This window comes from Anas platyrhynchos, chromosome 8, assembly GCF_047663525.1.
Source record: "Anas platyrhynchos isolate ZD024472 breed Pekin duck chromosome 8, IASCAAS_PekinDuck_T2T, whole genome shotgun sequence".
NCBI lineage: Eukaryota > Metazoa > Chordata > Aves > Anseriformes > Anatidae > Anas > Anas platyrhynchos.
Window position 1 is genome coordinate 27,700,082 of NC_092594.1, and position 17,180 is coordinate 27,717,261.

The 17,180-nt window shown below is 36.9% G+C and overlaps 1 protein-coding gene and 1 long non-coding RNA gene across 2 annotated transcripts in view; one reads left to right on the forward strand and one right to left on the reverse strand.

Annotated features, from left to right (window-relative positions):
- The window catches only part of AK5 (adenylate kinase 5), a 95,296-nt gene extending 89,768 nt beyond the window's left edge, over nucleotides 1–5,528 (reverse strand). The window contains exons 1-3 of the mRNA XM_027463074.3: nucleotides 5,283–5,528; nucleotides 3,497–3,683; nucleotides 2,295–2,462 (exon numbers count right to left, since the gene is read on the reverse strand). Coding sequence (XP_027318875.1) covers nucleotides 2,295–2,462; nucleotides 3,497–3,683; nucleotides 5,283–5,342 — 415 coding nt within the window. The 5' untranslated portion in view covers nucleotides 5,343–5,528. The remainder of the gene's footprint in view (nucleotides 1–2,294; nucleotides 2,463–3,496; nucleotides 3,684–5,282) is intronic.
- The window catches only part of LOC140003022 (uncharacterized), a 90,236-nt gene extending 73,319 nt beyond the window's left edge, over nucleotides 1–16,917 (forward strand). The window contains exons 3-4 of the long non-coding RNA XR_011810942.1: nucleotides 3,310–3,414; nucleotides 16,813–16,917. This is a non-coding gene — a long non-coding RNA (uncharacterized lncRNA). The remainder of the gene's footprint in view (nucleotides 1–3,309; nucleotides 3,415–16,812) is intronic.
- Nucleotides 16,918–17,180: the final 263 nt, after the last annotated feature.

Sequence of the window (17,180 nt, forward strand, 5' to 3'; positions counted from 1 at the left end):
AGTTTCCTATTGTTATAATGCCTTAGAAACTTAATTTTCCATTGATTCAGAGGTGTGCCATCCTGGAAGATTCCATATGATTTTTCTAAAATCCAGTCACGTACTCACTTTGCAGCTTTACATTTCATCAGAAGACTTCTCAGCAAACACAGAAAAAGAACAAAAACCCCACCTTTTTGACTTACTTTTTGCCTTGAAGCTACTTGGTTCATTATATGGATGATATATTTCATAAAGCATGGAGGTTGTAAAAACCTTTATGGAAGCATGAATGAGATCTTGGGCTAGTGTATTATTAAAGTTCAGAAATATGTGAAGCAGAAGACAGTTTTTTAACTTCTGTTCATTGCAGTCTCCAACAGTTAATGGGGCTAGTATTGTCCTAGTTAGGCAGTATGGTGAATTATGGCCAGTTAGACATATCTACCTTCTTAACTGAATGCTTAGCTAGCACTTTATGCAAACTGAAAAGTATGCAACACATTTTTTGTGTACAATTTTTGTTTCTTGAAATTAATAGTTCACTTTTTTCATTATCTCTCTTTAATGTAGTATATTAGTTACTCTTTTATACTTCCCATCTATGTTTTTATGTGCTTTCTCAATAGAAAGTTGAATTTGGATGAAATTTTCTTGACATTGTACAAAACTGGATTATAGCTGTTAAGCTTTATATTGATTTGTGTTTCTATCAGATCACACTATAATAGATTCAGAGAAACTCAGTTGTAAAATAAACCTGAAATAGCTTTTGTGGGATGTTTACAATGTTCCGTGTATAAATGGGGGAAAAGAAAAGCTTTGTCAAATCCATGCTCTGTTCATTATATGCTGGTGTTCAAGGATTTCACTTCAAATACTCCTGCGCTCAGTTCCAGAGCTGAAAGCCAATCTCTCTTTCACCTAGATCAAATCTTCATTCATCACTCTACTGCAATACAGCTACACAGATCTCAATGCATAAGAGGCTTCTGTGGTGACTGAAAAGGAGCCAGTTTTTCTCCTCTGTGAAAAGGAAGGCTAGCTAATTAGTTAAGATGAAAGAAAGGCATGTGTTCTTTCTCCATCTAATGCAAACTTTATAGTTCAATGGTGCACGAATGATTTGCATGAAGAGAATTGTACTTCAGAAACAAAAGATTAAGACAATTAAAATGCTTAAGCAATTCTTTTGGCATACTACAAATATCTAGAAAAATGATTTTTTTCTGTTTTTAATATATTAATATCACATTTCTGAGAACTCTTGTTTGCAGAGCACACGCTGTTCTTAGATATCCCACTGTATAGCACAGAGAAGACATTTCTTTTTTTTTTTTTTTACTATACTACATATTATTCTCTGTTATGGTGAAAATCTCTCTCTCTCTAAAATAAATAAGACTTCATAGGCAAAAAAAAAAAAAAAAATATTCTTGTCACCTGACACCTCTGTTGTAACTATTTAAACAGTGCAGAGAATCAGGCATTAAGCCTCAACGTAGAATCTGGAAAGACAACCATCTCAGATAACAATCAAAATTCAGAAAAAGAAGAAAGCATTGATTTAGCCTTAAACTGCAGCTATCTCTTGATAAACAGAATGCTGGTCCAAGGCTGGAAAAGATGAGTTGCTTAGAAAGTACACTAAACAGCACACTAGAGATAACCTGGGGAGAGAGCACAATTAACTAATGATAACTGATGGCTCACTCTCCCTGAAGATGGCACAAGATTCACTCACCAAATAGATCTAGGGATTAATTACAAGTGAGAGTATATGTTCACCCCAGCTGGATGTACTGATCTGTTTTCAAGGTTCTGAATATAGAGGACAACTGCTCCCTATCACCTTTTTGAGTGGGCTTATCCTTTTTTTTTTTTTTTTTTTTTGTGAGCAGCTTTGGGTACATCTACCTTAAGTGTTTCAGTTCAGATCCAGAGGACCCTTTGGAAGAGCACGTTGGTTCATGTGGTAGACCAGTCATGAAATCGGTGAGCTGGGTTCATTTTAGGTTAAATTGTACTGGTAGATGTGCTCCAAAAGTGTGAGCACTCCAACCACCAATGGGGATTCAAGCTACAGAATATGACTGCAGATGCTCCCTCCAACTCCACTAAAATGCTAACACTTGGGATGTTGTGTCCTCAGCACCAACAATTTCACTTTCTGATACACTAATCGGGGTGCACAACTTGCTAAGGTAGACAAAAAATGCATTTAAATATGTACAAGCATCCAATGTATTTGCAGTACCAAATACTAGATGAAGTAACACATATAAAATCTTGTCAAATTGAGTCTGCTTTCATACCTATGACAAGGATAATTTTTGGTCGAGGTCTTGCAGGATCAAACACATCATACTCCTCAATTAGCTCAGCAGTTTCAGAAAGGTCAGTGTCACTTTCTATAGAAAACTGATGGATTGGAGGGAGTCGGTCATACCGTCGGTATGGGAAGTTGGAATTGTCAGGCATCACTGTAAAACAGTAAAACAAACTGGGAATTGTGGAAATATATAGAAAGCTGAAAACCTATTCTTTATACAGATTTAAATAAATGTAATAAGTAAAAGGCATTAAGACTAGCTTTTCTGTAATAAAATATATAATATCTCCTAATTTTACAGTGTGTTCACTATTACTGTATTAATTATTCCTTGCCTCTATTTAGCTGATTTATTAAATTGGAACCATTAGGAGTCAGTTCTCTTGGGTGTTTCTTTAAATTTATAAGCACTTCAGCTTTGCTGTGAAAATCTGCTCATGGCACCCAGAGTTTGGCAGTAGCCTGTGAGAAGAAAAACCTGGTATTGTGCAGACAGCCTGTACTGTTAAGCAGAACTCCTCTGGTGATACATGTTGTACATAAAGATAGAGTGGTATTCTTGGTAATTAGTTTAATGAACTGCTGGATGGCAGGGAAGAATAACTATGGAAACTGAAAGATAAGCTCATTATTCCTTGTTAACATTACAAATAAAATAATTACAGGTATTGGTATGACATTTGCTTAGGTTTTATGAGAAACACCTTTTTCTAAGAATTTATCATTTCCATTGTATTAAGTAAATTAGCATATAGCTCCAATAAAAAAGAAGGAACAGCATAAATCTAAGGAAGTTACTATGTATACTAACTTCCCACCCATACACACCCATAAGGACAAACCAAAAATATAAGCCAAATGTATTGTCAGCTTTGCCCCTATCTTTACAAATATTTTAAGTAGGATACAAGAAATCTCTCCACTAATGTGTTAAATATTTACACAGCAAACATCCTTCATCAGGTTGCAAAATGATCACAACTTTCTCTCTTGCACAGAATCCGTTATGGGAGGAGAGAAAACCAAATGCGAGAACCCAAGCAAACAGAATACTTAATCCTTCACCAAAGGAAGATCAGAATGAGGCTTGATCTGCTATGAAAGTGAGTAAAAAATAGCTCAGTAGAGGATGTAAAATCTTCCACAGTACAGCAAATGTAAGTGTGTTCATACTTAATTCCTTACCATTTCTGAAAAAAGATCTCCTGGATTGTCCTCCATTGAGTGGAGGCAGAGTCTTCTTTTCTGGGCTGACAAAAGTGTCCCATTTCACTTTTTCTGCCCCTCCAAGCTCTTTCACCTTCTGCAAGCAGCTTTCCAAATATTCAATGGGGTCATCAGGTTTGTAACACATTAATCCATTCAACAGACTCTGCAATGTAAAATCGGACATACACACCACAATGATAGATGGCAGGAAAAAATGAGCACTTCTATTTTGAATTTTTGACCATACAGAGAAATCCTGTGTTCCTTGTATTCTCAGACTCTCGTATTCAAGCATGAGAGCAAGGCCTGCAAAATAACAAGATTTGAACTTGCTGGTGTCACAAAAATGGTTCAGAACAAGGGTGCTTGTGGCTATGTCTTTATTCTTGTCTGCTTTCATCAGAATAACAAGACCTACCACTGGCAGATGTATGCACAGCAATAAATGAGCTAGATAAGCCCCAAAAGTTGCACACAGAGTGTAGCCTACTAAAATACTAAAATGTATCTTTTCCTTAAAGACAGGTACTTTATCTGTATTGTTGAGCCAACGCTTTCACAAATAATGAAAAAAAATAATATCTAAAAATCATGAGAAATGCTCAAATAGCATTGGAAAAAAAAGCCAAACCCGAAGTCCACATTTAGCTGAGCAGAAATTCCTAGCCATTAGAAAATCCCTGTCTCCAGTATTAATTCTACACTCATTCTGCCAATGAGCGTTATGGGGTGTGTGGAAGAAGGAATGCCAGGCCCTCCTCTGACGCATGGGAATTGATTTTCCTTGACAAAGTGATACATAGGTCATCATCTCACCTCTCCACGAGACAACTGCACCCAACCTACTCTTAACAATACATGTGTCAGGGTGATTTCTCTTCCTTTGTGCTTTCCCTAATTTGTGTGCAAATACATGGAGGGTTGTAGTTGATACGAGTCATAAAGAGCTCTGATTGAGGCTTTGCTCAGTTATTTGTCATTATCTACAGTTTATACAATAATTGTTACTTACACAGATTTGTGTTTATAAAACAGTGTATCATTGATATGCATCTAGGTTCTTAAGATATTACTTAACTGACCACAGCAACTAGGCAGATATTTTTGCAGATGTGCACCATTTTTTAAAATTTCCAGCACGAGCCTTACGCCTGTAGAGAAAAACAGTTTTATCTGCATCTCTTGCTAAACCATTCACATTTTATATGTGCTAGTAAAACATTAGCATGGGCTGTGCCCTGTAATTTTCAAACACACGTAGTAAAATGTCTTGCTTCAGAACAGACCAGGGAAAATGCGTGTGTGTTTTATAGAGAGGCAAGGATGGCTGATTCTGAAAAAAAAAAAAAAAAAAAAGAAAGAAAAAAAAATCCACATTGCACAGGGAAGAAGTAATTACCAGCCATTAGCAGCAGGTAACTTGTAGGAAGCCAAACAAAACCTCACTGAACAGTTGTGCGTTTTGTTTTTTGTTTTTTTTTTAAGAAAAAAAAATCCCCCAGCCCGAGGAAAAGCCCGAGACACCCCGCAAGCTGCCGGCCGCCTGAATTCCTGGGCAGGGCGGCAGCGGACTGGGGTCCCCCTGCCCTGCGGCCCCCCAAGTTCGCTCCCTCCCAAGGCAGATGAAAAGGGGACAACGGCACCCCCCGGGCCGGCTGCCCCGTCCTTCTATAGCCCCCTTCAGCCCGCTCCCCTAAAGGGGTCCCGGTGCAGAGCATCCCCCCGAGCCCCCCCGGCTGCCTTCCCTGCTGCCCCGCCTCACCTCGAAGAGCTGCGGGATCTCCCTGCGGGCCAGGTACTCCTTCGCCTCACCGGCGCTCATAGCGGGGGCGCGGGGGGGCAGCGCCGAGCCCCGAGCCCGGCACGGCACAGCCCGGCCCGGCACGGCCCGGCACGGCCCGGCGGTGCAATGCGGGAGCCTCAACGAGGCTCCTGCGGGCGGGCGAGCCGGGGCTGGGGGGGGAGGAGGGAGGGAGGCTGCCCGCCTCCCTGGCCCCGCCGCACGGAGCGAGCACGGATTTTTTTCCTTTCCCCCCCGCCCCAAAAATAAAAAAAAGGCGGGGAGGGAGGGCGGGCGCAGGCTGCCGGGGAAAGTTTGGGGGTGCCCGCGGGGAGGAGGCCGAGAGGAGGCGGTGGGGGGCCCCGCTGGGCTGCCAGCCGCTGGGGGTGCCCCCCGTGAGCCCCCTGAGGGGATGAGGGGAGCTGGGGGCAGCTCCCCTGGGTAACGCGGTTCCTGGCACCTCAGTGCGGGGTGCTTTGTACGCTTTGAGGTGTTGAGAGCCCACGGGTTGCCACCACCCCTGAGTGGTCATCGGGGTACAGGAAAGGACCCGAAGAGGTTTGGGGTCCGACCTCCTGCTCCCAGACCGGGCTGCTCGGGGCTTTGTCCGGTCTCATCCTGCAAACCTCCAAGGATGGAGACTGCACAGCCTGTCTGGGCAACCTGTGCCTGGCTGGTCTCCTGGTGAACAAGGGTTTCCTCCTGTTCCATTAGAGCCTATCCTGCCTCAGTTTGTCTCATGACATTGCACCACTGTGAAGCGCCTGGCTCCAGCTTCGTGGTAACCTCACAGGCACTGAGGAGCTGCTGCTGTCTCTCCTCTAAGCTGTCCCCAGGCTAAACAAGCCCAGTTCCCTCAGCCTCTCCTCAAGGGCAAGTGTCCCCTTCCCTGCCCAACTTTGTGGCTGTCCATAACCTCACTTCGGATAACCTTTCCTCTGGGGAGCCCCAAACTGGATGCAGGAGCAGATTTTAGATGTGCTCTGATGAGTGCTACCAAGGGGGTATCTCCTGCAATGGTCTGTGGCATACTGGGAGTCAGAGTAGATTATTTCAGTTGCTTAATTGTTCTACATCAAGTTTGATGTTCTAATTAGATGTTTGCTTGTTTGTTTGTTTGATGCTGAGCTTTTCTAACACAACATCCATGTAGTTTCACTCATACACACCCTAACAGAAATAGGTTATGTAACTGTGAGCTGGGCTTCCTGTAGCTTTGTACTGCCCGTACTTTGGATTGTCTTCTCAGGAGCCTTTTGGGGAGCTTCTCGTCATGTGTGTGGATATATTTGTAGGTCAACTATATGATACATTTGCATTTAAAAGACCTGAAATGAAGCCTGATAAGAGGAAGAATAAAATAAATTAAATAGGTATTTTCTTAAAACAAGCTCTGTCCTAAGAGAAGGCTAGTGGAAGATGTCATCCTATTTGGGAAGACAGAACTGTGATTTTGGAATTTTGTGGTTTTTAAATTTATTTTTAGTTTATTAAAAAAAAACTATATTTTATTGTCTCAGACAAATTCCATTTGTAGGCTTTCAGTATATCTATATTTATATATTCAACATTTATGGGGAAATTAGTATCTCATCCCATGTTCTGGATGTCCTGGAATAATTTTTCCTTTCACATGCTTTCCATGGTTTTGCATACATTTTGGCATCTCCCTCAGGAATGTGATTTTTTTTTGGGGGGGTATAAAGTCTTGTTTGACATGTTTGTTTTCTACTTTAAGCTCCCTGTCATTTTGCTCAGTTAAGTCATACTATCAGAAAATAAAAATTCTGGCTGTTCTACCATAAATCTTTTATTATTGTGCACATCCAAATTATTGTCCAAAAAAAGAATGATTTTGAGCTAATCTTTTCTGTTGTTGTTGCAAAAAATCAAATTCTATGTTACAGAAATCACCACCTCAGAAAAATATATGGCCATTTAGGAAATCTGTCAGGCTGAACATGTGAAATGTATCTCAGAAGGATATTTTTGTACCTAATAATACGGTACCTCCTTCTAGAAGTAATTTGTTATGCATTTGCCTGTGGCAAAATCCCCGTATTGAAAGAAGGTCACAGGTCAATGCCTCTCAAGGGCTCTGAAGAACATCAGCAGCAAAGAATTAAGAATACATTAATTAAATGGGCACACAAAATGGGGTTATTTATCATTTCAGGTATGTGGGTAGCTTAAAGGTAGCTGTTTGAAGGTTAGCTCTTTGTCATTTAACAGTATCTAATCAAGACTGTGGATGGAGATGAAGTGGTCTTACAGCCTTAGAAAATCATACAATCATTTAGGATGCAAAAGTTGACAGAAATAGGGACATGAATTTGAACTCGAGCAGTGTACACTCCTTACGGTATGGGCAGCTCTTCATGGTACTGGGATGAGGCAGAAGTATTACTGGTTGTGCTTCTGCTACTTCCTACGTCTTCTGGAAGGGAAGAAACTGCAGAAGAATAACATTATGCTATCAAAATGGTAAATCAACATTTCTGGAAATTCACCTTGAAACTTCTTATGGGTCCTTTTTTTTTTTTTTTTTCTCCTACTGATATTTAAACAGGTTACTTTAGGTTAAACAGGTTACTTCACAGGTTACTTTTTTACATCACAACTAATTGAAAAGTAGGGAAAATTCTATCTGGCAAAACATTATCTGGATCTTATTTTCACTGAGTCCCAGAACTACCATTTTATGTAACTTTAGCAGACACCAAAATAAATAAAACCTGGGAGAGAAGAAAGAAGGTTAAGCTACTTAAAAAATTGAGGATGCACGTTTCAATCTGCTCAGAAAAAAAATATTTAAAAAATGCTATGATCAAGTCACTCCTTAACCTTCTTTGTGATAAGCTAAATACATGTGGCTTTGATTTTCCCATGAAAGTGTAATCATTCCTGTGACCCTTTCCAATTTAGCAATAGGCTTCTTCAGCAGAGGCATCAAACAGGACACGCTGTTCCAGAAATGGTCACACCAGTGCCACATACTGATGTGATTCAGCCTGCCTATAACATCATGACAGTTCTCATTCTCTTCACACTGATGGATTGAAATTGTGCATTGTCCTCCGTGTTGCAATGGGGTTCATCCTAAGTTGGTTATCTAGCAGGCTTCTAGCAGTGCTTTCCACTCTACTATTTTCTCACATGGAATCCTCCACTCTAGACTCAAGAACTGCTCTTTATTCTTAGATGTATAACATCATATGTTTGCTTGCAGCCAATTTACTAAGAAATCAGATTGCTCAGTACCAATATCCTCTTTGTGAATAACCACTTCCCTAGTCTTCTTTGCTGTCTGTTTCACTGATTCTCTCTCTCTCTGTCTCTCTCTCTCTTGGGTAATCAATAGACCTGGTATACAGCATATGGCCCCAGAACACAGTGCCCATGGGTCCAAACCAGAAACTCACTTAATATTTCACTTAATATTTCCCATTTACTTTTCAGTTTTGAGAATGGTCAAGTAGCATTTCTTAAATAATTCCCAATTATCATGCAGATTTTTCTGTTTAAGTCCTTACCCCTGATCTGGTTTATAATAATTAGATAATGTGAGGATATTCTACAGACAAAATGTAGCTTAATAAATTCAAGGTTGCCACCTCAGGAAGTCCTTAAGTCTCCGTGAGATAGAAAGCAGGAGATCCTGTAGAAGTTTTCCCTGTTCTTAACTCAGTTCCTAAGACTGCTGGTCTCTATTGGTGAGAACACAGCGGGGTTACATAGACCTTTAGTCTGAACCATTGTGGCTTATGGATGCTTTTTGGTTGTATTTTATGTCACTTAAACTGAAATTCATCACCCAAAATGATATAGAAATTGCTTTTTGGGAAGGTTATTTTATTTTCCTGAGTTACTATTTTTTGGTAACCGATTAATAAACGTTCCAAATCATTTTATACTGAATTTTCAATTGACTGACTTAGAAAGGTTGTGATGCTTTTTATCGAATAAAATTCTAAATTTCCTTGCCTTTTCTTCCTGAAGAATCTGACCACAGATTTTCAGGTTCTAATCAGATTAATTACCTCCAAATAGGTAATGACAATCGATCAATTTCAGTTTGTCTTGTTTACTCTACATGAACTAAGGAAATTGAGGTATCTGTAGGAAAACAAACAAACAAAACACAAAAAAAAACCAGCAAAGAAACATGGCACAAGCCAGTTAATAAAATAGGCTTGAATGACTTGGAGGGATGGAAAGAAAAGAATTCAAGCACAGCTATTAGACTGTTCTGGAAAGGGAGCATAAGGCTGTTAGAAAGTATGATTTCCTGCTACTTATCATTTGGTTTTTATTTGAGTGGTATAATGGACCAATGCCTTAGGACATTATTTCTTTAACCAGTTATTCAATCATACAGTGAAAATCTTCCCTACTTGACAATCACCTTGATACAAAGTAAACTCTTGAAAAGATAAGCCTCTTGATTTATTATTTTTTTTTAATAGAAAGCTAAATGAATGGAAAATAGTGACAACTTCCAATATGAAGGGCTTAGAAGAGTCATGATACGATTTCAGGGATTGCTCACATTGAGAAAGCCTTAACTATTTTTCATAGTGATATCTTTAAGCAGCACAACACATTGTGATGTTAAGTCATGGAGAAAACGGTGCAAGTTAGTTTGACGTAATTCTTCTACCAAGAGTCAAGAAGGAGTCCAGACTGAGCTTTTCAAGTACAATAGGGCCCACAGGACATCTGCAATTACAGGTTTCTACTTCAATGTAGAAAAAACAAAGTGCCATGAATTTTGTACAAGTTGTACATGTAAATAAAACAATAAAATAATAGTTAAGAAAAAAAATCCTACTTTCTAGCACTACATTTTTTTTTTTGTAGTTAGGATTCACAGTTGAATAACATTGGCATGTGTTCTTGTTGAGAGCGATTGCTGCAATAACTGTAGTGTTCCGGTAAAAATTGAAGAGTCACCCATTGCCATATTCAGTGTGCACTCAGTATTCACCACAAAGCACTAGCTGTCAAAATGACAGTCAGCCACTGGTGTTTGTTGTTTCACTGTTAAAGAGCTTGGCTTCTTTAGAGCTAAAGCTTTGTTTGCTTCTCATATTTCATTGTAAAATGGGAAATGACTGTCCAAACTCTTTTTTCTACAGCCAGGAGGGCTGTAACTTGGGAAGGTGTTGGCTCACAGCTCTGATTTCTATTGTAAGGAACAATAGCATTCTGGAGGGAATTTTATTTTTGATTGAGCTAAGTCCTTTTTGAATGACCTAAGGTTCTTGAACTCACCCATTTAACTTTTTGTTCTTGCATTGCAGTGAATAGAACATGAATTAGAGACTAAAATGTGCACATTGCATAATAACTAGATAAAAATCAAAATATAGAACAAGGAAAAGATAAAGAAATTGCATCTTAAGATGCAATGAGATATGTGAAGAGACAACATGAGAGAAATTGGCAAATGTTTTAACCGTGGAAATGTTTTAATGTTAATTCAAAATTTATCCTGACTGTCTGCTGCCATACAAGAACATTGTCTGAATTTAGTCACCAACTTCAATGAATGCTTTCTTGACAATATAACAAATGAGAATTGGATCAAACACCTGTTTTCAGTAGAAGATGACATGCTGCCAGATGGCTTATTAGCAGAGATAACAGAACAGTTGATGAAACTGTAATATGATGGTTGAACTTGAACTCAGATTCAACAAAGCATTGGCTGAAAAATTTTGGCTAAATGGAAGAAACATTTAGCTTGATACTGGATAGAGCCTGATACTTAATATATATTTTTTTTAACATTTCAGATTGCGAACAATCCTCAGCACTTCTTGAGTCACCAAGACATTTTTTTTTTCGTGACCTGATAGCCAATAAAACTAAGTAGTTGTTCAGCTTCAGTGCCGAGCAGGACCCCTGCCCCTGTCTTACTAACACCTCTTAACAGATGAAGCTGTTTTGCTCTGGATAGTAAACACACCCTGGCTTGGTGTTAGAGTGGTAACAAAAGGCAGGACTCAGGAGAAGTTTGTTTAGGATATTTATTTTCAGGAGAACTTCTTACAAAGTTCTGCTCCTATGTGAACTCGTCATTTCAAGAGGCAGGTTGATATAAAGTTTCACAGCTGTACAAGTGACAAGCTCCACAGCTGCAGTTTACATACTTATTCATAAACATTCAGGAAAAAATAATGTTTTAAACAGTATTTTGACTTCCACATTTATTTGAAAAAGTAACCGCTTGCTTCAAATGTTTTTCTGTGTATATTCTGGATATTAATGGATTCATGGAACAAGCCTTGTTAATATCTTTTATATCATTTTATTCAAGTTTTCTAATGAAACTGGAATCGCTAATATGTTCCTTATCCTCAGTTATTCAAAAAATTTGAAAGAATGGCTCTCTGGGAGTCTGCAGTCCTAAGAACGTGTTAAGTTCTCTGACTACACTTTAACAGTGAGAAACTAAGTCGATACTAACTTTAGGTTGCATTTGAATACTTCATGTCTGATAAATCATGACTTCTCTTACGGAAAGCATGTTATGAGCAATTTCTGGAAAAGGACTGATTTTACCTTTCAATATTATTAATATTGAGCAAACTCAGACATAGTCCCTTTCCAAAACATATTTTATTTGTAAACCTATCTCCTCTGAGAGAGAAAACACATTTGGTTTCTAGAGTTCTGAGCAGTTAAATAGCCTAATGGATAAACTTATTTCACAAAACGATTTGAAAACCAATGTGACAATTTTAGATCATAATAACTAGATACAGAATTATTGAAGGAAATGGAAAAGGTGTTTAACATTGTTCTGGTTCCTAGTTGGGGATATAAGGCAGACAAAATACTCTGAATCTTCTTAATTTTAAATACTCATTTAGTGCCTTGTGATAGAAATCCATCCATGGAAGAGATGCATTAATTTTTTTATTAAAAATTCTTCTCATAACATGATAATATATAACAACCCAAAAAATTAAATACTTTTCTTTATCTTCTGAAAATATTCAGGTAAACAGAATCAGATGAAAGAAGGAAAATGAATATATAGTAGCAAAACCCCAGCATTTTGAGTAGGGCCTGGAGTCTCTTGGTATCAAGGTACATTAAATTGACATGGAATGCTTTGAGATCATTGAATAAGAGGTGCTGTATGGATGGAAAGTGTTTATTATTTTTATACCTAGTAAAGCCAAGTGATTATCTGACTACCATATTTATCCTAAATCTAAGTAGTAAGTGACATTATGTATCCTTGATCTCAAATGATTTTGATGTCACTGACCTGAAAAGGATTATCTTAATTTTTTTTTAACATACTCTTTGTGAAACGTAAAGCTGAAATTTTGCAATTTCATCTGTACATTGAAATATGCAATCTACAAATAGAACATACATGAGAAACACGTGCATATATATTATTTTTTGAGATGTGTATGATAGGAACATGTATCTACTAGATCTTAGGAATAATATGTATTTGACGTGTTTAAAGCCTGGAACTTTCATTAAAAGCTTGGGTTTAATGATTTGAGAGTTCCAAAAGGAAGATTTTTTTTTCTCGACATTGACTAATCCATTGCCAGAAGGTCACATCTTCCAGACCAGGCCACTGATAATCTATTAAAAAATAAAAAGAGGATGTGACAAAAGCAGACTTAAATCACCTTTGTAGTCTATAATCCAAGCCAGGCATATATGCAGCTAACCCAATGCTGTTGATTTAGACTGTGCTATCTGAGGTTTTGGGCCATGGCACTGTGGGGAGCCTGGCCACTCCACTGACCTGAACTTCCTCCTTTGGGCTAGGCTGGTGAGGCAAAAGCCTTCTAAAATTATCACACAATGTTGTATGAAATTGGGACACACATCAGGCTCTATACTTTAATCTTTCATATACATACACACACAAATATTTTTCTTTAACATTGTTTTTAATCTTTTTTTTTTTTTTCTTTCCAAAGTGCGAGAAAAAATATATTTTTGTTCAGCATTTACTTTATTTTACAATAAGAGATTTTTTGTTTAAAGAAATCCTTAACAGCTTTCAGAGAGTTAAAGTTCAGGAAGACAGTTTTCACTGAGAAAATACTTCTGTAAATATATCCATTTAGGCACTGACTAGTTGAAACTGATTTGTTGACTGATTGATGTCTTTTCTCCATATAAAAATCAGTCACCTTGAATGAACATGTAAATTCAAATGCCTGTCTTCAAAATGTAAAAGGTCATTACCTGCAATAAACATAGCTTTTAAATTTTCATGTAATTTGTAGTTAGCAGTTAAAACAATTTGTTCAGGTCATAGAACAGGACAGATATACAGAATCAACAGACATGTATCAATATATTAGTAATTCCTGTTATCACTATGACTTTGGCTTTTTCTTGATCGTTTCTTTCAGATTCGAGGGTAGAAAAATAATCCCTTACTAGAAAATAATCAATATAGAATCATAGAATCATTAAGGTTGGAAAAGACCATCATCGTCATTAGGATACAATTCTCCTCACAAAAATAAATGGAGGTGAAAAGAAAGCCTTTGATTTTTCTTCTTCTTTTTATTTATTATTATTCATGAGAGGATTGCAGAACAATATACAAAATCTTTCATAAATTTCATAACAAAACACAATCTCATCTGGGCAGTTGTCTTCAACTTGAACAATATCCTGATCAACTTAGGTCACAGAATTTGGCTTTTAAGAAACAAAGTTTTGGGGGGATTGCATAGCCACCAGTTTACTTTCTTGCTGAATGTGTTATTTGGTTTCATCTAGACTTTCTGCTTATTAAGAGCGCATTTTAATTTTTAAGTAAAACTCCACTTTGCACTAAGTGCCAGCACTTTAATGGTAAAAAGGTGTATTTACCTGACCTTCTGTGCAGAATGCAATTTCAACAATACTGCATTTTTATAAATCATAGCAAATTTGGCTCCCAAGCATTATGATTTCAATTTACAAAGTCATTCTGGCATTTTTACTTAGGAACAGCTTCCAGTAAATATGCTCAAAGAAATAGGTACTTTTAATTCCAAAGAGCATTATGTATGATGGAGCTAGAATTTATAGTATGTTGAAAGATACTCCATGCTTAGCTCAGCATGAATACTTTCCTCCTTATCTGCAGCAACTTTTAGAGCATCCTGCTAAAAGTAGTTGAAGAGGGAACCAAATTCTCTGTTTTACAAAGTTTTAATAGCCAAGGAAACTATTAGGAGTTGTTGTTCCATGTCTACTTTTATTCACAGCTTAGCAGCTACTCTAAAAGGTATAAGCAATCTTCTGTCTAAAAATTTTTTGATCGTTTTGATCCATTCCAGCCCATTATGCCTGGGAAAACTAATCAAAATAAACAAAACAATAAACAATAAACAAAAATATTTTTTGTTTTTGTATATAACTATATACCAGATCATTCCTTCTGTTGAGAATATTTCTTTGAATTTCAACATGGCCTGTTTTTGGATTTGCCTTACATTTTGCTTCTCAAGTGCAATCTTCCACTAATCAGTTCTAATAACATTTCAGTACTCATCACACAATGATCTACATAACCTTTGCTGGCAATTGTCTGGATTCAGTGTAGTCACTGTTCAAATATTTAACATTAATCAACATTATTGTACTTGGTGTCTGTGTAAGCTCTTTTAAAGTTGACTCTGCTCATTGTGTATCTTATTTCTAATACATTTTTCATAATATTAAATCTAATACTTTTTCAGGTACTGTTGACATGCATGCAGCCTGTAATTTTCAAAACTTTGTGTTTGTTTTCTCATTTAGCTGATGAGTAGTTCTCAACAGAGTAAAATAAAAGCTGGCTTGCAAATGAAGAACATTACTTAGAAGACAAAAGGATATATCTAGACTGCAGACTTTACTGTAGTTTAAGAATACACAAGACAGTTTTAAGTAATGGTTTGGGAGCTAAAATCAGCTCATCAGCAATACAGCCCTTTACTTGACTTCATTTAACCACCAAAGCTGAGACCACTTCAGCTCATTCACTACTTGGAGGTCTTTCCTGAGACAGTCAGACACTTGTTTTTTTGGGGACATGTGACAGATTTATCATAGAGATGTCAGAACTTGCAATGGAATAAAAGTTATGACTTTTAAAGGATTCTTAGATATGATATGTAATATCCATTGCTTGAAATTAAGAGTAGAACTGCTATGTTTTTAAACTCATCTTTACTTAGGGAAATTTAATTAAGATTCTTATCTTGTTCCTAAATAAGAAGCCCATTAATTTTCTATTTGAGAATGAACCGTTTTGAAATATCAGTGGAAAAATGCAACTAAGAGGATAATTTTAAAACAATAAAGGTAGACTTTTACTGCTGCATTGCATTTATCTTCATGAATGAGAATGATAAAGGTTTTAAGTGTTGTTTTCTATTGAGAAAAATATTGTACAACTGGACCAAATGTAATGTGAATTCATATTTGATGACTGCCATTATACCTTACAAACTATGTAAACAAGTCATCAGTGTTTTTATATTTTGTTCCCTCTTATTTTACTTATATTACCGACAGAATAACTTGTTGGAATGATTTCTAACCTGATATCTTCCAAAGATGTGGATTAATGGATTATTACACAATTCAGTGTTATAGAAACTACATGCCTGATGAGATTTGCATCGTTACTTACAGAACAGAACTAATGACAAGGTAGATGGTTAATTCATTAAGAACAAATGTCAACTGAATTTCATTGCATGTTTCATTTTTGCCTGTGTTCTCATCTGACCTCAAAAGGTACCGTAAGAAGTGATTTCCATAATTTCACTTTGTAAATAACAGTAAAAAATATTATCTAGTTTGCTTCCCAAGTAGAGGTGAGCAACTAGATTCTATGGATGAACAGAAGTGTAGGTCATAATGTGTTTATCCAGTGTTCAAAAAGAATCTATTGAAAAATACAGTCCAATAAAACTGTTTCAGCTTGATAACATTAGAAGGAAGACCTCTTTCAAGTTATTTTTCTTTGGAAGTTCTGTATTTATTACTTTCACCATAATAATGTTGCATATTTTTCATTAGTGTTACTTTGTTATTGTAAATCTTTTTACTACTATGTTCTGTAGTAAAGCCATTCTCCTACTTATAGAAACGGAAAACAAACAAACAACAAATGAATAAAATCAGTAATTAATTTGTAAACTATCGTTTCATACAGGTTCCATATTTGAAGACAAAAATTTTGTCAGCTCAGATACCAAACTGTAGTAGAATTTTTTATTGATTACAAAACCCACAAGTAATATAAAAATGGGAGATGTTCAGGGACTTTTTCAATTTTTTTAACGTAATGTATTGACAGTCAAAATGAAGAAAGTAATAAATCTGCATTTCTTTAGTGTGATAATAGAGTTGAGCTATCATTGATGATTCCACAAGTATCTGTCTTGTTGACATATTTCAAGAGTTCTTTTTCATTTTTCTTATGGAATCGTAATAAGTATAGCCAAATATATTTTTCTTTATCTTATTTCTACAGTAGAGAAACACCAGGCAGTATGTGCAAATCTGATAAAAACAGGAAAAGAAAAAACGGACCAGGATCAAGAATACACAAGAAGGAACCAACTATGATACATAAAGGTAATTTAATCAAGGTTAATACTAACCAAAATTAAGCTATTTAATAATTATTTTTCATACAGAGAAAACAAAACAAAACAAAACAAAACAAAAAAAAACAGAAAACAAACAACCACCCTTTGTGGTCAAAAAGTGGCAGATAAACCCTACTAGGCACAAATTCTTGTCTTAGGGGTTTATGGGGTTACATTTATGATTTCTACCCTTCCTCAGTTTGTTGGCACCATGCTGGACAGGAGGAACTGACAGATGGCTCTAAGAGGG